The sequence below is a fragment of the Sinocyclocheilus anshuiensis genome, unplaced genomic scaffold (genome assembly GCF_001515605.1).
Source record: "Sinocyclocheilus anshuiensis isolate Anshui unplaced genomic scaffold, SAMN03320099.WGS_v1.1 scaffold308, whole genome shotgun sequence".
Taxonomy (NCBI): Eukaryota; Metazoa; Chordata; class Actinopteri; order Cypriniformes; family Cyprinidae; genus Sinocyclocheilus; species Sinocyclocheilus anshuiensis.
Window position 1 is genome coordinate 1658310 of NW_015558619.1, and position 26075 is coordinate 1684384.

Consider the following 26075-nt stretch of genomic DNA (forward strand, 5'->3'; position numbering starts at 1 on the left):
TATCTGCAGTTCTTTTCGTTGCTTTGTATGTTTTGTACCAATAAATAAATATAATGTTTAGACTTTAAAAGTTCAGTTTCTGTTGGACAAAAATAGTTTGTTTTGAAATATCATGCTAATGCTAATGCTATAAGGCTTCACTTGTCTTCAGTTTCATATCCCATTTTCAAATATGCACTGACAAGTCTAGGGATGTAACGATGAACCGCGAGCCGGTTGAAAATAGATTCAAATATGTGACGATTCAAATCGGTTGAGATGCTAAACAAATCGTGATACAACTAGAGTAGGACTTTATATGAATGTATAACTAACTGTCTTTAGAAATGTTTACGTGGTATTTTCTTTTTATCTTGCCTCTGAACGATGCATATTAAAGTAGTTTTCATAAGCGCAGCGCTGCTTTGTTTACATCGGTAACCAAGGAAACACTGTATCATTGCTATTCATAAGCAGCGGTAACCAAGGAAACACTAGCGTCTTATTCAGCTCGTCTGCTGTTTCCTTCAGATATGTTTTATGTAGTATTGTTTCACAAAACTAAAGTTAGACCATTCTGTTTTCGCTTCAAATTTCGAAATTATACAGTCTAATTTAGATTAAAAACTGCTCATGCTGCATCTTTGTTTGGATTCCATAGATAGCAATGTAATTACCACGATCAAGGCCCAGAAACATAGCAAGGAGATCGGTAAAATAATCCATGTGACATCAGGGGTTCACGCGGATAAGTTGTTTTCGTCCGTGTGACACAGCTGACACAGAATAGCATACGCTGTTTACGTTCAGTGGATATTCTCCAAAATGGCACCAGGGTACCGATCTCCTTGCTATGTTTCTGGACCTTAATCGTGGTAATTACATTGGTGTCTATGGAAGGTTAGAGAGCTCTCAGAATTCATCAAAAATATCTTAATTTGTGTTCCGAAGATGAACGAAGGTGTTTAGAATAGGGCTGCACGATTAATCGCATGCGATATTTAACGCGCATCTTGTCAGTAAAGTCGGTTCTGTAATCAGCGGTAAATCTCCATCACCTGCGGGCTTTCACCACAAAGAAACGTGCAGCAATAGCCTAATAAAAGGACACCTTCTCATTTACTGTTTAATTTGTCTTTAATCTCATTTTGTAAAAAAAATCGTGAGAAAATCGAATCGTGAAATCTAAATGGTGAATCGAATGGAATCGTGAGTTGAGTGCCTCGTTACATCCCTACTGGTTTGATTATTCTGCATCTGGATTTGCAGCTGTATATTTGAGCGTGACACGCACCTGTACGAGTAAAGTCATGGGGCCGCTCTTGTCGATCTCCAGGATCTCTCCATTTTTGGTGCCGACCAGAATGTGTCCGTGTCCCAGAGTGATCGCTCTGATGGACGGGTTGTCCTCTAACAGCAGTCCTAAACAACAAGTTTTATTATACAAGTGTAACCCTCTGTAGGTCTGTGATTTGTAAGTTTTGTCATTTTTACTACATCATAATTGTAGGAAATTTGGTGACTTTTGACAAAAATGACCACCATAGAAACCGCATAGGAAATACAGAGTCTTTTTTTGGGGTACAAACTACAAATCTGCCATGATGAAGTAGCCCTTCATATTGTCTGAATATATATCCAAATCTCCTAACAGATGCTAATACAGATCTGCCTGTATTAATTGAAAATAATATGCATCATTTTTCTAATATTTGCATTATTTTATATAAAAAAAATTGTGTATTATTTAGAGGTAAATATTGTTGAGAACCATGAACTCCCTAAAACAATAAAAAATATAAAAAAATAAATACTATTGAAACATTTAGTAAATTTATTTCAAAGTTAAACAGTGTATTCATTTAGCATAAACACTGTATTCATCAAAAATAATAGGATTTTTCTAATATTTGTATTATTTTATATAGAAATAGCATAGAATTTCGAGGTAAATATTATCTAGTACCATTAAATCTCATGATAACACAAAATATAGTACATTCAACTCATAAACAATGTTAAACAGTGTATTACTTTAACAAACAATGTATTTATTGAAAATATGAATGGTTTTCTAATATTTGCATTTCATATAGAAACAAATAGTGTCAAATGTCTAGTACCATCAGATCCTGTCAAAATACAAAAATATTAAATAATAAAGATTACAAAACAAAATATAGTACATTAATTTATAGTACATCACTAAACAAAATCAAACACTGTATTAATTGAAAATAATATGTATTATTTTATTAATATTTGTATTGTATTATTCTTTATAGAAATAAGACATGTTTTAGAGCTGTATTGTACCATTAAATATTAAATAATAAATATGATTGAGACAAAATACAGTACACTCATTACAAAAAAGAATGCAATAATTAAAAATAACATTAATAGTTTTTTTTCTAATATTTATATTTCCATATTATTATTATTTTATATAGAAATAATATTTTTTAGAGGTAAATATTGTCGAGTACCATGAAATCTCACAATATAAAATATTAAATAATAAATATGATTGAGACAAAATACAGTACATTCATTACAAAAAAATAATGCAATAATTAAAAATAACATGAATGTTTTTTTTCCTAATATTTATATTTCCATATTATTATTATTTTATATAGAAATACTATTTTTAGAGGTAAATATGGTCGAGTACCATGAAATCTCACAATATAAAATATAAAATAATACATATTATTGAAACAAACTGTAGTACATACATTTAATCAAAAAGCACTGCAATAATTAAAAATAATATTAATTGTTTTTCTAATATTTCTATTTACATATTATTATTATATGCAAATAAATAGTTTATTTTTTGGCGGTAAATAATGTTGAGTACCATGAAATCCCCTCACAATACTAAATATTAACTAATAAATGAAGATTTAATTTGCAAAAACAGATAACTCTGTTTTTAACAATTCTCAGAAATCATGTTTTTTCATTGTGCATTCCAATTAATCTCAATCAAACTGCAGTTGGGTTATTTTGACTAGGTTAAAAAAACAGCTAACTAACACAATAAAACACAATAAAAACATGATAATATTATAAAAAAACATGATTTTTCAAAATAAAAAAAAACGGAGTTATCTGTTTTTGCAAATAAACTCTTCAAATATTACAGAAACAAAATATAGTCCATTTATTTCATTGTAAAAGTGGTCTGTTATGAGGATTTATAATTACCCTTAGATGAAGGCGAGAGCGCTGCCCTCTTGATGGCGTACGTCTTCAGACATCTCTCGAACATGTCGTCCCACAGCTCAACAACTCCATCTTTACCCCCCGTCACAAAACCCTTCAGGTCACAACACACCATTAACAGCTGAGAAATGCATTTCACCTACTGTTTATCTACATTTCTAAGCAGGATACCATGTACCTGTGGCAAAATCAGCTCACCTTATCCAGAGAGCACATGGCAAACACGGGCCCGTCGTGAGCTTTGATGCTCTTCATGAGCGTCGTGTCTTTCCAGATGTACACGTCACCCGTCGTCGCCCCAGAAAACACCAGATCCTCCGAGCGTCCGTAGCAGGCGGACATCATGGTCTCCTGCCTACCGAGATTCCCGAAAATGCCTCTTTTAAATGTTAAACCTCCTCCTGGAGTGAGAAATAAACATCAGGCAAATGCGTTTTCATTTATACAGAGGAAAAAGCATCCAAAGCATTAGTTCACAGAGAGTAATTCAGTTACTGGAGCATTTGGTTTCGACTTACTGAGCTCTTTTTAAAGCTCTCTCTCACATTTAATTGGTAAAATACGGCGTGCTGATGGTAAAGTTGGCAAAACAGTCACATCAGCTTATGACGGCTTGATGTGATGTGGCAGATTCTCCTTACAGTCATGTTCTCGTGAGAGAGACGGGCAAGAGCTTATGCTTCAGATATTTCAGTAAAAACACTGTCTGCACATATAACAAACATCCTAAGCTGAAAACAAGTGCTATTGCCGTGATTTAGGATGCAAGACTCTCTCTAAAAAAATGAATGAATCTCACCTGTGTGCAGCCAGAACTTGATGTGTTTCAATCCCACCGTCAGCAGTTTGTCCATGCGGAACGGGTTTCCTTTCACCACAAAGATCTTATCTTTATGTCCTCTATGGTAAAGAGAGAGACAGATGTCTTTCGTGAGCAATTCAGCTTGCTGTACACTAGTGCTGGGCAGTATACCGGTTCATACCGAATACCGGTGTTTTACCTGGATTTGGCCAGTTTTTCGCCTTTTTTCCAGTCCCAGATGACTAAGGAATGATCTTCGTCGATTCCCACAGACACTAAACTCTTGCCGTCCGCTAGATTTGAGAAAGTGAAGTAACAGAATGTGACGCAAAAATGCTTCACAACATGTTTAAGCAGTTGTAAATTGTATAAAAATAAGATTCTGGAAACATTCATGGAGATGCATTGGATTACTTTGCTTGAAACCAGGGAATTTTGTCAGAATATTTAATGCTTCAATGTAATTATTAAAAAAATTAGCACACTCTGAAATACATCAAGTTTATGGGGGGAAAAAACTATTTAACATTAATTTTAACTCAGATCTCCAGTTTCTCAGCTGATTTCCATGTAATATGCAGAGTTATTTTAGTATCACTGAGAAATTATTATAGTTAATATTTTATTTTATACTTAATATTTTGAATTCATTTTTATTTTCTATTTTAATTTTAAAGTTTAGAACTTTTGTTATGAATTTTTGTTTTTTTAATAGTTTAAAATTTTTGATACGTCTATTTAGTTTTTATTATTTTAAGTTGATTTATTTTAGTATATTTTAGTTAAATTTAAATAAGGAAGGTGTCTTTGTCAACTCATTAAAATACAAGTAATTTATTGTATTTCAAAGTTATATATACATTTTACCCTGGTGAAATGTAAGTTTTATAAATTAAACTATTATTACTATTATAGTTAATATTTTATTATTTTATATTTAGTACTTCAAATTAGTTTTTATTTGTATATTTTCAGTTTTCATTTAATTTTAGTTCATTTTAATTTTGTGCATTTTGACATTTTTTATTAGTTTACATTTTTTGTCTACATAGCTTTTATGAATTTTTTAGTTTTCGTTTTATTTCTTTTAGTACATTGAGTTAAATGAAAATTAAAAATACATCCTTGAAAACTAATTCAAATAAAAAAATGTTTTTTTATATAATTTATTGCATTTCAAAAGTTTCAAAAATAAAAGTAGGATTAAATAAACATTAAAAGAGATGCATTTTATTACTGGTTTCAATGCAAATGATGTGGTGGTCTGACCTGTGAACTCCAGAGCACAAACCCCGCGCTGATGTTGACCCTTCAGCAGAGATAAACACTTGAGTGTCTGGATGTCCCACACATGGATGGCTGGATCTCGACCCACCTGACACACACAAACACACCAGCTCAACATCTGCATGATCTACACGCACTTCACATTTATTACCACGCCTTACAGAAAATACACACTCCATAAAATGATCACCAACCGAAGGCAATATGATCTGAAATAAGGCTGTGCATACTGACAGCTCAAATCCAACCGTTAGGCATATTTGATAGAAATCTGTTTGGGGGAAAACCCTATCAAATCTGATCCGATCTGGTTTGAAATCTGATTTGTGGACAACAGTTTGAGTCGTAAAGCTCTCACCTGTCCGGTGGCCACGTAATCTTTGAGCGGATGCACAGTGAGGCTCAGGATATCATCGTCATGACCGAGGTAAAAGCGCTGCGTGTGCTGCTGTCTGTTATACACCACCGCCACAGCCGCCACATGATACACCACCTCACCGGCCTGAGTGTAGAACAGATTATTCCTGCAGTCGCAGCCCCTGTACCTGAGACACAGACACACACCAGTCAACAACCACTGCAGCTATCAGCTCTGCTAATGTCAGTAGAGAGAAGCATTCAATTGCTCTGAAATATATTAAGTTTATAGAAAAAAACTATTTAGCATTCATTTTAACAAAACTCAACTTTCTCACATGGTTTGCATTTAGGTTATATATAACCTGTTACGTATAAAAACTGTGTAAAAAAATTTACAAATAAAAGTTTGAAGATGGATTTTGTCAGAATACACAAAAAATTCATAGAATTCATAGATTTTGTCAGAATACACAAAGTTCATAGGGGAAAAAAATCCAATTTAACATTAATTTTAACTTTTAATTTAAATCTTAAAGTTTCTCAGCTGGTTTTCTAAGATGTGGGTTTTATATATATATATATATATATATATATACACACACACACACACACAGTAGTCAACATTTGAAGTGGATCAAAAAAGTTAATCAAAGTTGTCCTAAGACAAGAACGCATTTTGGTTTTAGGTTTTAGGACAACTTCGATAAAAGATTTTGATCCACTTCAAATGTTCACTACTTTATATATATATGATTAGCATTAGATGCATTTGACTACTTTGCTGTATTTACTTAGTTTGTGAAATTTTGACATTTGAATACTTTTTCTTTTAAATGAGAATTTTTATCAGGCTCCCGTTTAGGTTCAGTAATTTCACTTTAATGGCAAAAAAAAGGTTATTTTCAAAAATGTCCAGTGATATTTTCGTAGAAGCCTAATAAGTCTTCATATATAATTACACATTATACTTTAAAAATTCGAATTAATATTCTAATATATAAATATAAAATATGCATATAACATGAATATATCTTATAATTGTATGTATGTATACTTTACAATTAATGGATTCATTCTATAAATATAAAATCATATATCATATAAATATTATACATTTTTATATATTTATATATTTTCATATATATATATATACAGTGGGTACGGAAAGTATTCAGACCCCCTTCAATTTTTCACTCTTTGTTATATTGCAGCCATTTGCTAAAATCATTTAAGTTAATTTTTTTTCCTCATTAATGTACACACAGCACGGATATAACCGCCATCCGCGCATCACTAATATATATATTATAATTCAAATTTAGAATTTTTTTTATACATACAGTACAATTTATAACCCAAGAGAGGGTAAAAGATATGGACACACACTGTGTTCATACCAAACACATCATAACGTTTGCAGTGAATTTACCCGTGGACGAACTGCAGGCGCAGCCCCTCGTCCGGAGCTTTCTGCCTCTTCAGAGATCCAGCCAGTCTCTTCTTGAGCTGAGGAAGATCTTCCTTATACACCTGAGGGGTGTTTGGGAGAAGAGTTACAGGGAGAAATCCACTAGAGACACATTCAGAGATTCAGAAAAAGCATAAAGGGCAACAGCAGCCGGCCAAATCAGCTGTGAAAATAATGAGAGGAACAGGAAGAAAACAGCCTAGCATGACTGTTGCATAAAACACTCGACATAAGACCCTCTCAGTTTGGGATCTTGGGTTTTGTTGGGGTTTAAGTGTCTCTTGCCTGACGCTCGTAGTTCATCTGGGCCTCCTGTTCGATGTCTGAGTCCAGCTCGGGAACGTCGGAGAGGTCAGAGTCAGAGTCGCCGCTGTTAGAGTCAGCGTAGCTCTCTGTGAACGAGAAAACACTGCTTTCAGAATTTCTGCTTTCTCTGTAGTTCACTCATTTCAGTCCAAACTTTCAATCAAAATGTCAAAATAAAATGTACAATTAAAAACACTATACTAATTTTTATTCAGGGCTTCCCAAACTTTTTTGTCAGCCGAATCCTTTAGACGTAAAATATTTACTTGCACTACCCGAGATTTAAACTTAATATTTCAATAATTTAATGACACATTCACAAGTTCATGATTGGTTGATGTTGGTTTGTGGTCACATGACATGCAAGCAAACAGATAAAATATCTAATATTTTTAATAAGTATTTTATTTTGATTTTTTTAAATCTTAAAATTAGTATACATAAGGCTGCATGCATCGGTATGCATAGAGCTTTTATTATTATTATTTTATATTATTTATACTAATTATTTATTACATTATATTATTATATTAATTAAATCTAAATACATTATTATATTATGTGTTCTTTTTAAATTACTATTGATTATTATTAAGTGTTTTAACAATCATAAAAATAACATTATAAACATTATTGTTGGAAATTACAATTATCCTGTAAAATAAAAAAAATATCTTAGGCCTAATAATTATTTTATTTTACACTGCAAGTTACAAAACTAGTATTTTTTTTTTATTCTTAATTTTCAAATGTTAAGATTTTTTTACTAAAAAATGCATAACATATTTGCATAAATACTGACCTTTAAAATGTAGGTGAACCATAAAGTGTCATTACTTTTCACGACTTTACCATTAACTATTAATGAATTTCCAACACCTTTTTTTTTTTGACAACACCGCATTTGAGAAGGTTTTTGATAACTTTTCCAGGTCTGAAAATCACAGTTTTAAAATTCCCTGACATTTCCATATGCTTCATTATTTGCGAAAACCTAGTATTTTCTATAATGCATAAATGCCAACTGTTTCCGAACAGGTTTTCATGTCCCATAATAAACTAAAATAAATGAGATTCACCTTGCAGCAGCGGCTCCAGAACTCCATTCATGACTCCTTCGGGCAGAAACCTCCACTGGAAGACGGAGTGATCGGCTCCGCCCGTGCTCAGAACCCACTGCAGGTCATGTGACCAGCGCACATTGGTCACATGGGCAGAGTGGCCGATGTATTTCTTGAATTTGGCAGCTGAAAGAATCACATTTGTTAGCACACACTGGTTTATTCAGCACGGATCACACAGATATCTGGATAACCGAGCAGACCTTTTTTAAGACAAGGGAATCGGAAGAGTTTGACGAGGCCGAAGTCGTCGCCCGTCACCAGCACTGCACTGCTGTAGTTTGCATCCACAGAATTGATGTCGTTCACGTTGGAATATTTAGGCCAGATTCCGTTGACCTCAGTTCCGAGAACACAGGTCCACGTCATCCAATGGATTCCTTTGGCTTCCTCCTTCGGCAGGAATTTACCGGCTATAGACACAGAAGAACAACAGTTAGGACAATTATAAGCATGATATGATTAATAAAATACCTTACAGTACAGTACGTAATTCAGGGTTTCATGACCTTTGCAGTGTTGTTGATTGCTGGACAAAGATTTTTAAAAATCATATAGAATGTCTTTGTTGTGAATTCCTGGAGACTTTTTAATGTCCAAAATGAGTCAAAAATGTTTTAAAACTTGAATTTGAACTGATGTCATATTGCTAACTTGCTTGAGGGAGAAATTTCCTCTACAGAAACACACGTCTATTGACATTTAAATGAATCCTAGAGTGTTATTAATTTTCATGGCTTTGCATTAATTATTAACAAATTTTCAAGACCGTTTTTTGACCAGCAACCACCTTTGAGAAGGTTTTTAATGACTTTTTCAGGTTTGGAAAATTTTAAAATAGTTTTTCATGATGGTGAAAACCCTGTTAATTTAAGAAAATGCAAACATATTTCCATAAATATTAAAAACATAAATATTTAAAACTTCAACAATGCATACTGACTTTTGAAATTTAAATTAATTGTAAAGTGTTATTAATTTTCAAGACTTTCTATGAATTATTGATAAATTATAAAACTTTTTTTTTCACCAGCAACCACCTTTAAGAAGGGTTTTCATGACTTTTGCAGGTCTGGAAATCACAATTTTAAAATCGTTTTTCATAACTGTGAAATCCAGAGCAATTTAAGAACATGCATAAATATTTGCATAAATCTTAAATGCATAAATATTTAAAACTTTAACAACGTATATTGCATTAAAAATTTAAATGAATAAAAAAAGTTTCATTAATTGTCATGAAGATTTTCATGACTTTCATTAATTTTCGTAGATGATTAATGAAATTCCAAGATTTTTTTTTCACCAGTGCCACTTTTTAAAAAGGTTTTTCATGACTTTTCCAGGTCTGGAAATCATAATTTTAAAATTGTCTTTCATGATTGTGATAAATGTAAATTAATTGTAAAGTTTTATTAATTTTTAATTATTACAAATTATTAATTCCGTAATAAAAGAAAATCATAAATATTTGCATAAATACCCAATGTATACTGACTTTTGAAATTTAAATTTCATTACTTTCACATTAATTATTAATGAATTTTCCCAGATCTTTTTCACAAGCACCCACTTCTGAGAAGGCTTTTGATGGAAATCACAATTTTAAAATCATTTTTCATGACTGTGAAAACCCTAATAAAAAAAATTATAAATAAATTAAAAAAAAGCATGAATACTGATTGCTTCCAAACAGGTTTTCGTGTCCCATAATTTAACATTTTATCATCCATCTTCACTAAAATAGCTTTATGACTTTTCCAGGTCTGAAATGGTTTTTCATGACTGTGAAAACCCTAGTAATTTATACAATGCATATTTGAATAAAGATTTAAAACTTTAACAATGTATACTGACTTCCGAAATTTTAATGACGTAATGAAAAAATGCATAAATATCGACTGTTTCCAAACAGGTTTTCATGTCCCATAATTAACTGGAATTTAGTATTTTATCACGCATCTTCACCAAACAAAAAATTGCACAATTTTTGAAAGAAAATACAGCTTGGAATTTATACATATCGTAAAGTGTCAATAATTTCCACGACTTTCCCATTAATTATAAATGAATAATTATTCTTACTTGGCATCCTGTAGAAGAATCGCTCTCCAGCTCCATCGTTGGTCTGCAGGAAGCGGCTGTCCACGGACCAGTCCAGGTGTGTTATGAAGCAGGTGGACTTGTTGCACTCTCCCACTTTCTTATAGCGTTGGGCCACAGCGTAGGTGTCCACAAACCCGTCGTTGGAGCCCACGGCCAAGTAAGAGCCATCGGGTGAGAACTTGAGCTCGTGAATGACCTCCTTCCTGTCCTTGATGTGGACCACCTCCGTCATGTCCCTTCGAAAACCAGACAGGCTCTCAGTTTGTGAATAATGAAGCTGAAATAATGAAGTGCAGGGGATCTAAATTCAATTACCTGACACGAAGAACAGTGAAGGAGCCGTCCTTCATGCCGAGAGCCAGCTGGGAACCGTCGTTGGTGAAGGAAACGCTGCGAACGGCCTCTTCCATGTTACAGCGAGCGATCAGCGTGTGTTCGGACAAACTCCACAGTCTAAACAAGCATGTTTGAGGAAAATTAAAATGTGTCCATATTTATGTCTGTATTGTATGTTTAATCTAGGGCTGGGTAATATGGTTTGTTAGACCTTGAGAATGAACTTTAATCAAGGCCCGATAAATCCATTTTATTTTCCCCTAAATTCTATGTATTCAAATTGTTTCTATATTTATAGATTATAATTTAATGCAAATTTATAATGACAAATTGAGTCATTAATAAAACTTTAACAATTAAATGTTTTCCCAAATGTAATCAAATAAAAAATATAACGAATAACTTTGATCAAAACAAGTTTTTTAGTGAAGTAAAATGCAAATATGGATGAAAAAATATCTTGGTTATATGATATTCCTTAAAAATAAAAAAAAATATTATTATTACTTTGAGACGTAAAAAGTTAAACCAGGCTTTTATTTTGATGATTTGTTGTGAAGATTTAATTTCAGTTTTTAGTTTCAGTCCCAGGGTGTATTTGACAGTAGTTTTTCTCAAATTAAATGGTAATCAATTACAAATATAAATTAATTTACAACAAAATATTGCATTTTTATTTATTTTTTGTCATATAAGATGCTGAACAACAGAACTGTATAAACTAAAACATGGATGAAAAAATATATTGGTGGCATGATATTCTTTAAAAATGAAAATATTATGATTATTACATTAAGAACGGCATTTTAGTATAGAATGGTACTATATTTTGTCATAATTTCTTCATGTTAAACCAGAATTTATTTGGACAGTTTGTTGTGAATATATTTCAATTTCAGATTGAATTTGATGGTACTTTTTCTCAAATGAAACCGTGTAAAGCTGCTGTAGTGACTCACAGAGCAGCTCTTGGAAATGAAGTTCATGTGTTCATGTCTCATATATTGAGATGCAGCCACTGAAAACACTGCGAGCATCATGTGTGTTTGAGTGTGAAATGTCCAGATTGTTTATCGCAATCTCAATACAATAACGTTTATTGCCCAGCCCTAGTTTAAACATTCGGAAAAACCAAACATCCTATTTCCACTCGTCTTGCTCCATTGTCTACTGTGTGAACTGATGTAGCATGAACTGAAATCCAATAGCAGGAGTGGACTGACCGTACGGATCGATCGTCGCTGCCTGTGACGGCCAGCGGTTGTTTGGGATGCAGGTCGAGGGCCCAGAGCTCCCCCTCTGAATGACCCTGCATGATCAGCAGTGGTTTATCTCGGTCTCTCACCATCACCTCGAAGATCTCGCTGTCTTGAGTTCCTGCCAGGATCCTGTCAGCCCTCCAACACACGCTGCGGATGGACAGGCCTGGAGAGAAAGAGTCATTCAGGTTCATCAAATTAAAGTCCAACACCAAGCATTCCTGGTTACCAGCAAATAATCTAGCGTAGCGTTAGTTCTGGCAGGTCACGTTAGTCAAGCTCGCATCAGCTGATCCCCATCAACCTATAGGAATACGACACCTATCTAAGCATTCATATATAAGGTCCCTCAGTATCATCAGCAGGTGAAAAGCGCTATACAAATAAACTTGACTTGACTTGATAGTGGTCCTGACAGAACTGGAATTTTTTGAAAATTATATGACATCTACACTTTAACTAAAGTCCACGGGAAGATGTCCAGGCATCTTAACTAGTTCAAACATTCAAAACCGGTTAAGATTACCATAAACGTGTCCCTCAGTTTGTAAAAACAAGCAGAAGTTGTTGGAAACAAAACAACTTAACTTTATCTAATCTGGATCTGGTGGGCTGCATTTTAAAGTTTTTAAAATTAATATACATTTTTAAAATTGATTATTCAAAATTCTATGAATAACTTTAAATTATCATTTGTTTTCTAATTTTTGATGTGTTTTAACTTAAGCATTTTCTGCATAAAGCCAATTATTACATTACAAAGCAGTGCTGCTATCATTTTCTAAAACGAAAACCATAGAAACTGAAATAAAGAAATAACTGAAGTAAAGCTGGAAATAGATAAAATATAAATATGAAAAACATAAATAAACAAAGCCATGCCTATTAAAAACTATAAAATAATAAAACAATTTAAATATTAAATATAAATATATAAAAATTAAATATATACATATAAATATGAAATTAAATATATAAATATAAATACTAGATGAAAAAAATCTAACAATTAAATTAGAACTGAAATACTATAAAGTAAACTTCTAAAACTGAAATAGATATAAATTAAAAATAATTATACAAAAAAAATTCAAAATATATTCATATTCATGTATATATTATATACATTAAAAAGACAAAAGCACATAACAAACGTAAACTAAAGCTTATTCAAAATACTAATAAAACCAATAAAAGTATATAAATAATACTGTTACTTAGCAGAAAAAAATTTAAATCGATGTTACAAGGTATATAAAAAAAAATCCACATACCAGAAATTAAACCAGTAACTCCAAACCAAAAGTTATTTTACTTAGAAAAAAGCACCACTTCTAAAAGACAACATTAAGAGCTCAAAAACACACACATTATTGTATTGAACAATTAATATAATCACAAAAAATAGCTGTGTAAAATAGAGTGTAAAAAGCTTCACACTCATCAGCTGTCATAAGCTGGTGTTTTAAGCAGGACAGAATGTAATTGGCTCATTAACTGACTGTATAGACTCAAAAATAAACCTTTAAAGCAGAAAAAGTAACAAATGTGTTATATGGGAGTCTAAATTGGACAGACCAGCAAAATGTCAAACAAACAAACCCAGTGTGAATCGTTACGTTTGATGGACTTCTCTGATCCAAATGAGTCAAAAGTCTTCATCCAGTAAGAGTACAGAGCTATAAAAGAGCAGCTCGGATCATCTGATGAGAAACGTTTGAGTTCATATTGAGATCTCTGAGACACTGTTGAGATCTCTTCTGAAAGATTACTGGGGTGATTTTCTCAGGAGAGATGTCTGAGAAGCAGGAGACTTCAGCAGAAGACACTCGGCAAAACAATTGAGATATTTTCCGTTTTTTTCTTTCCAGCAGGAAGCGTTCGGCGTGGTTTGTTAAATCTGCTGAGATTTCTGTTTCAGACTGACCGGATCTGATCTGATCTGATAGTTATCTGACAGTCTTCTGCTGTGAAAGTGCTGACAGCTTCATTGCTACAAGACTTACATCTGCTGAAAACACTGTCACTCGTGTGATACAAGCGCAGGCCGTGTTGCCATGGTGACACAATCCCTTCTATACTGAGTTTGCTGTACCTCCATAAGGAGTCAAACGATGGATGCAATGCAATTTCCTTTTGAAAAATGGCCAATAATGGTACAAGCTTTTGTGGTTCATTACATAGAGCCCTATTATTCTTATTATACAGTATATACACTATTATTATTATTTACACAAACAAAATCCCTGAATCCAGTCACAAAAATGGAATTTACTTTTTAACACGGAATGTCATGGAATTTGGCAAAATTTAAATAAATAAATTGAAATATACACTTAATCTTCAGACAGAGGTCTTCACTACAACCCGCCAAAAGAAAAGTTTGGTTTAACATATCATTCGCTTTAACTAATAGCAATAATACAGTTTATTAAACACAATTTTTTGTCCATGTTTCAATTTAACTTGTAAACCTCTGTTAGGGTTCAAAAATGTCTCTGTTAGTTCACATTTCATTTGATACCATTTGAAAAGATTCAATTATTATCTAAGTTTTATGATGTAAGTTTTTATTGATGTAGTTCATTTGATTATCAGCCATTTTTATCATAGATTTTTATTAAGTCATAAAACACAGAATCCAGAACACTCAAAACAGACAATCAAGAATTTCAGAAAAGTCCCTATTATTGTTAAAAATGTAACGAATTACTAAATTGTTAAAGTTTCATGATTCCTTTTTGATTATTAAAATTTTACGAAACCATTAATAGCGGAATCAAGGAAAATTAAAAAATGAAATGTCATTGTTAAAAGTGCGATGAATTATTCAATTGTTAAAGCTTTATGAATTCAATTGATTAAACATCCGTTTTTTATAATTGTACTGCCTTAATGGTTTGATGTTTTGTACTGTTTAATAGAAAACAAAAATCGGGAAAAAGATTCACGCTATGCGTTCCAAAGTCCCACCAATTCACGCAATTCACACTGGGTCAGATTAGAAATAGTTATTTGCTGTGTAAATGTTAATGAAGCGAAAGATGTGTTGTGAATGAGCATGTCACACAGTACATTAAACTATTTCAAAAGGGCAAGAAAAAGGCCCGCTGTAATGTTTTACCTTTATAACCCTGTTCTGCCTCCCGGAGGTCAATCTTGGTGATGGGTTTGAAATCCACGTCCCACAGCCTCACACATCCATCCCGCCCACCGGTGGCGAAGCCTTCTTCACATGAATGCATGCTGAAGATCCCTGCCTGCAGAACAACGAGAGTTTACAAACGCATGTGCAACAGGTCACACGTCACCACATGCTATATTCACTAATGTCACAGATGCATGACACAGATGGCCAATGCATTGAATGTCTGATCATAAATTGTAACTTCAGTGAATGTCCATTAATGGAGATGCTATAGCGCACAGCTGATGTGTATGTGGTGGGAGTGATGGTGTAGGAAGTGTGATGAGCTTCACTCACTCCATGCGCCGCCTGTATCGTTCTCGTCAGGTTGAGCCCCTTCCACACGTAAATGTCTCCATTTAGAGCTCCAGAATACGTCACTTCATCTTTCGCCGTTGCCAAGCAGAGGATGGTTTGCAGGTCCCCCGTCTTTCCAAAGATCCCTCGTTTTGGTGTCAATGCATTTCCACATAATGTCCAAAACTATGAGACAAAAGAGAAAATCACCTTCATATTTAATTCATTTCAGTTTGTTGCTCATGCAAATTAGCTTTAAATCTTAAAATATTGTGCATGCATAACTTCGTTTTTAGAGCTTGACATCTGTGCATTCACTTTTACTAAATGGAAAGTCATACAGGTTGACTAAATCAGACAGAATTAGATTTTTGGCTTTAAATGATATTCTTCTGTCTCAGTTGTTCAGTATGTTAATGCATTTCTTGAAGTCTGTGAAAAAGCACTGCATTTGCAGTAAAGATGAAAACAAGAAAGGAAAGGAGGAATAAATTACGGCATGTTTTCCAGTGATGCCTCATTTATTTGTTTCCGAGAGCGGGTTCGAGTGAACTTTGTCTCAGGGGTTTGACTCACTTTAATGTGCTTGACTCCGCAGCTCACCAGTCTGTGCGGCACAAACGGGTCCCAGGAAATATCAAAGATCTGAAACGCAGCACAAAAAGGTGGAATAAACATGTCAACTCTTCCACAACATCTTTCGTAATGCCAAAACCGATTACACTGAATTAAGCAGAGTCTCTAAAATTATACACAATGCAAAAGATAATGGAAATTATAATGCAAATACCTGAATCATATTTGCTGAATAAAATCCAATACTTGTTTCTTACTAATTTTGAGGTGCTGATTCTAAAAATAGTGGCGGTTTTGCTCAAACACGACACACTTTCTCATAAAATATGATGCATTTCATAGCATTTTTGCTTTCAACAACCATTAGTAAGGTGACGAATTCTTGTATTATCTCTTAATCAGCAGAAAAACACCCCAAAGCTATGATTCTTATCTGAATCTGAGCCACATCCCAATGATTTGCTCAATTCTCAGCCAATTTTCACATGACTGATTCTGAAGACATTGAATGTCTTGAAGATATTATTGAATGATTCTGAAGACATTATTTTATGCATGATCCTGATTTTTGCAGACTGTAATTTAAATGATCAATTTTGAATTTTTTTGGTCATTAAAACCAATTTTACTGCTTTTGTTATTTTGATAAATGCATTAAAGCAGATACATACATACATACTTTTTAAAAAGTGGGAAAAAACTGCATGTTGGAAAGTTTTTATTGTTATTTTTGAACTCAGCATCATCAAATTAGGCAAATCAGCTGTTATATTTAGTATAATTGGGATACTAGTATTTTTTATTAATATTTTGAATAAGAATTTTGAATAATTTTTTTTTATATTTTCCACTTTCATTTAAATTTTAGTTCAAGTTTGTAGTGACTTTGTAACGTGTTTTGTCATTTTTATAAGTTTTTTTTCATATCTCTATATGGGTTTTATTGATTTTATTTAGGTTTTAGTTATATTATTACATAACATGAAATAAAATACGTTTTTCTTCAGATATTTTTGGCAAATTATTTTTTATTTTATTTTTTTTTTTCAAGATCCAGGGCTGTGTAATTATAGTCATGCTTGCTAATTAGCTAAACATTCAGCAATTTATAACAAGAACAATGCATTAAGCATCTTAATCAACATCATTTTTCTTCTTTCCATAATTCTTCATTTTAAACTATCCATTTATCTTTCAAACAATGTGATTTCTTCATTATTTGCATGCATTATCTGCAAATAAACACTTCATAAAGCCTTCTTGTTGCTCAAACAGTAGATCATGTAAATCAGTAAATCATGCCGCTAGCAACGGGTTCGATTTCCAGGGAATGCATGAAGTGATCAATCATATACCTTGAATGCAATGTACGTTGCTTCAGATAAAAGCTTCTGCCAAATGCATGAATATAAAATGCAAACGATATAAACTCTAAATTGCTTTATATTCCATCGGCAGTACCGGCAGTGAATCTGTTGTGCTGGAACAGCAGAGAGAAGACAGCAGGGTTTTAATGGCACCGTAGGGAGTCTTCTGGTGTCTGTGGTTCTTCACTAAGCTGCTCTGTCATCTCTGCTGAGGCTTCAGACTCCCTTCACACTGAGCGTGTGTGTGTGTGTGTGTGTGTGTGAAACACTCTGTCTGTCAGTTCGTGCATTGAAATGCTCCTTTGTACTGTAGCACAACACAATAACTTATTCATAACGCTCTTAACGGTTATTCATTCACATCACTGAGGTGTAGCATCTGTTGCTATGGAAACAGTCCTACCATGTGTCGACTGGATGGGCACTTTCTGTGCTTTTCACTTCATGCACTAAAGTCACAAACTTTCTGGCCTAATGAATGAAATGCTGGACTGTGCGGTTTTGATGTAATTAACTGTCGGTAATGAGGAACAGTCAGTTCTGTTCTTACCCTATCAGAATGTCCCGTGGCGGTGGCTAAGACACGCCCCTTTTTCCAGTCCCACACGCACACCGTGTTTTTGGCATCAAGTCCCACTGATGGATCGGCAGAGAATCGTCTTTCTGCGAGTCATTGTGCTCACTTTTGGAGTAAAAGTTTGTATGTTGTATAGCGAAGCACTGATCAAAAATAAATGGAAGCAAACGCGATTGAATAGACTGTCTCGTTATTCTGATCAAAATATCATTAACTCTCAATTGATTTTGCATTCCTGGCAGAAATGAGAACTATTAGTGTCACTGTAACCAAGTACATTTACATTTACATTTAGCAGACGCTTTTATCCAAAGCGACTTACAAATGAGGACAATAAAAGCAGTCAAAAGCTTAATGTTCAAAAACACAAGACAGGACAAAATAAGCCGTTAGATGAGAGCATTTGCAAACAGATGAAGGTAATCTGATTTTAATAACAATACTACTCAGGGTTAATATAGTTAACTAAAAATAAGATTGAAACTAAAATTAAAACAATTAAAAACTATTTTGTTACTTGAAATCAAATAAACTAAGCTAAAAAAAAAACATTTTATTTCAGCTAGCTGACAAAGCAGCATTTCTTATTTTCTTATTTCTGTTTAGGTGTTTGTTCACATAAAAACCATGTTTAACGCATATAAAGAGCGCATCAACTATGGTAAAAAAAAAAAAAGAAAAAAAAAAGAAAATCACACATTTGAGCTTCCATGTTAATTACTATTAATACATTTCTCAGCTGCTCGGATTGATTTGGGCAGGACGTTCCACCAGGAGGGAACAGTTAATGAAAAAGTCTGTCTCAGTGATTTTGTGCCTCTTTGAGATGGCACAATAATACGCCGTTCACTTGCAGAACGCAAGCTTCTAGAGGGCACATAACTCTGAAGTAATGAATTTAGGTAAATGGGTGCAGAGCCAGTGGTGGTTTTGTAGGCAAACATTAATGCCTTGAATTTAATGTGAGCAGCTACTGGTAGCCAGTGCAAATTGATGAACAATGGTGTGACATGCGCTCTTTTCGGCTCATTAAAGATTAATCTTGCAGCGGCATTTTGGATTAATTGTAGAGGTTTGATAGAAGTGGCTGGAAGACCTGCCAAGAGAGCATTGCAATAGTCCAGCCTGGATTTGACTGTAAGTGCCCTATTGTGTCACACTTCTAATATTATCTTATATATAATCTTATATATATATATACACACACACGGAGTGTTTTGGCATTTTTCCGTGGGTGCTCGGCAATTTCCGGCGCCTATGTACTGTATATATATATATATATATATATATATATATATAGGGTGCGATTTGTAGGGGGGGTATTTCCCCCCTTCTGGTCTATTTCAGAGTGACAGTATGAGATTAATACTCAATGTTTTTTCTTAAAACTCACTCTACTGTGACCTAATCCAGATATTATAAACTGACACAGAAGTGTATTATGAGACAGAACGCAGAAGTTTACCGTCACCGTAATGTAGGAATTATGATCACGCAATATTGACTGATGGATCGGCAGAGAATCATCTTTCTGCGAGACATTGTGCTCACTTTTAACAAGTATTACCATAAATAGTGGTCAAATATTGAAGCTATCTAATCTCAAGGTCAATTCAGAATATTTATTGTAAAAATGGTTTTGTAACAGTTGCCAAAAATTATATATATATTGCTGTGATTTGTGATATAATTTAAAGGGAAAAAAATAAAAAAATTGTTTTTTTTCAAAACGTCCCCCCCTCTGGTTTGTTCACAAATCACACCCTGTATATATATATATATATATTACTTGATAAAAATACATTTTTTAAAATGTATGTAGTCAGGGACAGAGAGCAAGCTTGTTTCTAACAATAATAATATTGTAACTAAGCAGAATCATGAATATTTCTATTGTGTATCTTATTTTGTTAACCATTTATTATAACTTAGACGTAATAATAAAAAAGTAATTTTTTACTTTTAACTGTAGTTTGTTGAAAGTATAGTGAGAGTATCGTATCATGAGATCAGTATTGTGCGTCAAGCCATGTATTGTTACACCCCGAAATATGACAAAAATATGTTCATATTAATACGTTTATTGTATATGTATTTGAGAATGCAGCCAAATCAGAATTAAGTATTTCAGAGAGCCGTGCAGGAAGTCATGTGACTCACCTGGCCGTCGGCATCGAAGGCCAGACAGGCCACACCGTGCGTGTGAACGTCTCTGAGGATGGACACGGTGGTCAGCGCGTACGAGTCCCACACGCAGATATACGGATCCTTCCCAACCTGACCTGTGGCCACCTGGATCTTATCCGGATGCAGCGCTAGACTGAGAACAGAAGAGACACGCGCCATGATTTACACTGTCAGAAAGACAGACAGAAAAGAGAAGAAAAGCAAAGCAAAGAAAATAAAAGAGAAGAAAAAAAGATAACTGAAATATTGAAAGACATTAAAGAGCTTAATTTGAGTTATTTGTAAGCAAATTAAAATATCTTATATAAAAACCATTCTATACGAATATATCATATATATATAAAAACATTTCAGTCTGGCTTCCGTCTACTACATAGTACTGAACCTGCCCTTGTAAAGGTAGTGAACGATTTATTACTTTCTTGCAACACTGGCTCACTATTTTTACTTCTGCTACTTGAACTCAGCTCTGCCTTCGATACGATCTCTCATGATTTGCTTATTTCTCGCCTCTCGGATGTGGGTATATCTGTACTACTCTTTCCTGGATCTCTTAATACCTCCTTGATAGACAGTTCTACATCTCTGTTCAGGATTTCAGATCTCCTAATGCCCCCCTGAAACAAGGCGTCCCCCAGGGTTCCGTTCTTGGGCCTTTGCTGTTTATCATTTATATTTTACCATTGGGTCTGATTTTACAGCATCATGGCTTTAGCTATCATTTTTATTCTGATGACATTCAAATTTACACATCTTGCAGGCCTTCTCTATCCACCCAAATTGACCAAATTTCTATTTGCATGCAGGAAATAAAAGTATGGCTCAACTCTATTTTTCTAAAACTTAATATGGATAAAACTGAGATCATCATTATTGGAACCCCGTCACTCACTACCAAAGTTCCCCCTGACTTTACCTGCAATATCACTGGTACTCTCATCACACCATCTTGTATCATCAAAAATCTTGGTGTTATGTTTGACTCCTTTCTTTCTTTTCAGTCTCATATTAACTCTCTCACTAAATCAACATTCTTTTATTTACAACGAATCGTCCGGCTCAGTCTTTTCATTATTGTCAAATATGCAGAAACTCTCATCCATGCTTTTGTTTCATCACGTCTCAATTAGTGGTCGACCGATATAAGTATTTTCTGTTTGGCCAATGTGTTCGAGGCGGGACTTTTATTTTGAGGGCACACAGTGCTCACATTCTCCCTCTTGTTCGCTGTCGTCGTTCAGTTCTGTCTAATATGGATAGAAGTCTATCTAATAATCAGATAAAACTGTTAAACAAAGGAATTAAAATGTATACAAAAATTATATATCGTATTATAACGATTGCTTTAATATTATTAGTAATAGAAAGGCAAACATTATAATACTTTCTCATTTGCCGTCAGCATTCAGTAAATACGCATTTATATAATTTAAACAAATTTTTGAATGTCTAATAAACATCTAATTTCACAAACCTTGCAGACTTAGTCAAATCTAGTTGAGATCTTGTGAAGTGTGCATTTGTATCCTGCATGATCGCGTGTTGTTCTCTGCGTGACGGTCGGTCCGTGTGAATTGAATGCTGACATGAGGAGAGTTCTGCTTGACTGGAGACGCGCGATCGACAATCTTTAATCTCGTGATTGTTTTCAAATTATGCTGCGCTTTATGCATTTGCCCACTGTCATATTCATGTCATTTTCATAGCATGCTGTATGTAAAATGAGTGTTACCTTGGCTTTATTTGAAAAAAAAGTATGTTTATTTTACACAATTATTTTTAATCCAATTATTTCAAATTTCTTAAATATAAATTAAAATAAATAAAATTATATCGGCTTTATATCGGCCACCCTGCTTTCCAAGATATCGACATCGACATCGGCTGTCAAAAAACCCATATCAGTCGACCACTAGTCTCGATTATTGTAATGCCCTTTTCATTGGCTTACCCGTTGCCTCCATTGCTTAATTACAGTATATTCAAAACTTAGCCGCTCGTATTATCACCCACACTAATTCATTTTTATATTTCCTATTTTTTACTTTTTTGGTTTTTAAGTTTTTGTAATATCTCTATATAGTTTTATATAGTTTTTTTATTTCACTTTTAGTTTTTAAATAGTTTGAAATAAAACAAGTTTAATTTTTTTAAATAATTATTTTATATAATTTAATATATAATTTGTTTTATTCCAGTTCATGCAGTTAATGTTTATTTTATTTCAAATAACAAAAATGGTTATGTTTACTTTGTTAACTGTATAGTTAACCAAAAGTGTATAGACACACGCATACTTTTGGACAGAACAAAAAAATTTAAACTATTTTATTATTTTATTACACATATGCCAAAAAATACACACAGTCTTTGCCAAAATAAAATGACAGTCAGAAGTCTGATAATGAGATTGGATGGATGGATCTCATTAAAACAGTTAGAATCCAGAACTATACATGAACACAGAAAGTCTGAATATGCGACTAAACACTAAATGAAGCCGAGTGTGGGAGAGACGCACGGCTGAGGAAAGCACAGCAGGATCAGCACATATGAGACGACTGACTATCCGACAGGAAGATGATGTCACAGACGAACCGACTCGCTCCACGGCAACAGCTCTGCCATGGTGACCGTCAGCGAGAGCCGAAGCTCCTGATACAGCAGGTGCAAAACAAACTCAAAACCAACCAGAATAATCACAAGCCACACTGTAAAAAATGACCGTGAATTTAACGATAAAAGACTGTAAAAATGCTACAGTAAAAACCTGTTCTGAAAGATCGTAAATGCTTATTTAGTTCCTGTGTTGAGAGATTTGTTTGGGACGGACCTACTGTACAACATACTGTCAATGGACAACAGCAGAGACATAATATGCATGCTATTTCCGAAGCATTCTGCTTCAGTTTAATATTAGTTATACTATTATAGTATTTATTCATATTTTGAATTGTTTTATTTTTATATTTTCTGTTTTCATTTAAATTTTAGATTCATGTAATTTAATTTATTTTGTGCTCGTCATTTTGAATAAAAAAAATTTGTATATAAAGATTCTATATAAAATTAATTCTATAAAATAAATTAATCTATATAAAATTCTATATAAAAAAATATTTTTTTAATTTTGTTTTAGTCATTTTAGTACCTAAGCTTAAACTTGTTTATTTCGTTTAGTTTTAACTTAAACATATTTTATTTGGATGCCAAGGAACCAACTTTTGTTTATTATTATAGTATGTTTTTCACTTAATATTTATATTTAATATTATTTCAGCTTAATATCATTAAAAAAAATACTTCTACAAGTTTTTTATTTTATTTTAGTTGTAGAAATTTTAGAACCTCAGTTTACACTTATTTATTTCATAGTTGTCAAGGCAACATTTCTAATTGCATTTTTTTCATTTATTTTTCATCTAATATTTATATTTCATTTCAGCTTTATTTCAATTACAGAGCATGACTTCTATATAGCTTCTAGAAGTTATTTTTTAATATAGTTTGTTTTACATCTGATATTTATATTAATTTTCTTTCAGCCTAATTTTAATAAACAAAAATGACAAAATTACTTCTTTCAGTTTTAGTAATTTTAGAACTTATTTTAGGTTTTTATTGCACACACACACACACACACACACATATATACACACACACACACACACACACACACACAGTATACTAGCTTTTTTCATAATTTTAGCTTTATTTCAATATTTCAGTAACTGAAAATGACTTCTATATAGCTTCTGTTTTTCTTTACGTTATAGTTTGAGTAATTTTTGTACCTCAACTTAAACTGATTTATTTTAATTTTTTTTACTTAGCTGGTTTTTCATCTAATATTTATATTTTATTTTATTTCAGTTACCTAAAATTATTGTTAATAGTTTTAGTTAACAATAACAAAACTGCTACCATGCTAAAATGACTGGCATGCATCACTTCAGGCAGTTTATTGCTTTATTAAATGTAATGCATGATTATGGCATCATTCTAGCAGCGTCACAGTGATTTACTGTAAGAGAGTGAGTCACATTCACTCCAGTCCCATTAGAGCTCTGATATGAACACCCTCATCGCCTGCCATCAGGACCAGCAGGAGTTTACTCTCAAACGCAGATCAAAGGCAGATTAAGCAGGGCTAAACACCCTCAGCGTGCGTGTGTGTGTGTGTGTGTGTGTGTGTGTGTGTGTTTCAGAGAGCTTGCAGGACGATCAAAGTCACTCCATGTCCACTGGCATGAAACCCAAGCCAGCAGCTGTGCCGTGTGCCAATGCAGTTATGAGCTGCACTGACCCGTTTACTTTATACACATTAGATGCATAAAAACTACCTTTTTACAATTCAATCAATTCTTTGTATACATAGAATTTTTTTTTTTGGTGAATATCGTGTTTTTACTTTGAAATGCATCACATTAGGGAAATAAAATGGTTTGACATAAATCAGTGTTATTTTAGTATTATTGATATATTATTGAAGTATTTATTCATATTTTGAATATGCTTTTTTATCATATGTATCTAATGACATAATTGTTTAGTATTATTTCTTTTATTATATTTTTACATTATTTATGTAAAAAATTATATTATTTATTCATACTATTTATAATATTTATTAATATTTTGAATTAGGTTTTATTTTTATATTTTAATTTTTCAATTTAATTTTAGTTTAAGTTTCTGTGATTTTATGTGTTGTTAAATGTAGCTTTATTTTTTTTCAGTTTTAGTTGTAGTAATTTTAGTATCTCAACATTTCATTTAGTTGTAACATACCTTCTGTTTAAATATTTTTTTGTCTTTTAATGTTTCTTCATCTATATTTATTTATATAAATATATAAATATTTATATTTTATTTTATTTAAAATGGTCATTTTTTATTTTAATTTTAGTTTAAATTTTTGTAATTTTGTCATGTGCTTTTGCATTTTTTATTTTTTATATATATATTTCTATATAGATTTAAATTAATATTTTTATTTCAGTTTTAGTCTTAATATACTTAAACTCTCATTTTTGTAAAAGTTTAAAGTTTACATTTTTCATCTAATACATTTTATTTTAGCTTTATTTCAATTACGGAAAATGGTTTGTAATAGATTTAGTTTTAGGTAACAATAAACGCATTCTCAAACAGTGCTCAAATTTGCTCAAGATACCAATGTCTGCAATCATAGGCAGAGATCTCAGTATGAACGATCTGTGTGTATCATTTGATGCATCAAACTTAACTCATCCCACACCATTTAACAGACATAATAACTGCAAAACACCTCGTATACTCAGATCACCTTAGCAACAGTATCAAATCACATTTGCAACCAAAAAGAAAACGCTATAGGGCCTATAGCATCAAGGTGACAAGTTTTGCACAGGCAATAACTCAAAAGACAAAGTTGCTACCTAAATATATAATTAACTGAGAGCTTCATTAAGCGTCCTGAGTGATGAGAGAGCAGGGAGAGGCAAAAAGAGAGAAAGATGAAACAGTGACCCTGAAGAAAGAGTGACTTTGACATCACTGATAGCGGCTCTGAAAGCAGCGCAGCTGCAACTCTTTCACTGATCGAATAAAGGCCTCCAACACAACAGATAAAAGAGTGTGTGTG

At 33.0% G+C, this 26075-nt stretch overlaps 1 protein-coding gene across 1 annotated transcript in view; it reads right to left on the reverse strand.

Annotated features, from left to right (window-relative positions):
• The window catches only part of eml6 (EMAP like 6), a 60010-nt gene that overhangs the window by 19286 nt on the left and 14649 nt on the right, over positions 1-26075 (reverse strand). The window contains exons 2-20 of the mRNA XM_016476356.1: positions 20404-20582; positions 18236-18321; positions 16319-16387; positions 15743-15928; positions 15383-15518; positions 12223-12424; positions 10979-11116; positions 10643-10899; positions 8761-8970; positions 8516-8683; positions 7416-7522; positions 7092-7192; positions 5661-5847; positions 5285-5390; positions 4215-4308; positions 4013-4113; positions 3412-3614; positions 3196-3307; positions 1274-1401 (exon numbers count right to left, since the gene is read on the reverse strand). Of these exons, the coding sequence (XP_016331842.1) occupies positions 1274-1401; positions 3196-3307; positions 3412-3614; positions 4013-4113; positions 4215-4308; positions 5285-5390; positions 5661-5847; positions 7092-7192; positions 7416-7522; positions 8516-8683; positions 8761-8970; positions 10643-10899; positions 10979-11116; positions 12223-12424; positions 15383-15518; positions 15743-15928; positions 16319-16387; positions 18236-18321; positions 20404-20582 (2770 nt within the window). The remainder of the gene's footprint in view (positions 1-1273; positions 1402-3195; positions 3308-3411; positions 3615-4012; positions 4114-4214; positions 4309-5284; positions 5391-5660; positions 5848-7091; positions 7193-7415; positions 7523-8515; positions 8684-8760; positions 8971-10642; positions 10900-10978; positions 11117-12222; positions 12425-15382; positions 15519-15742; positions 15929-16318; positions 16388-18235; positions 18322-20403; positions 20583-26075) is intronic.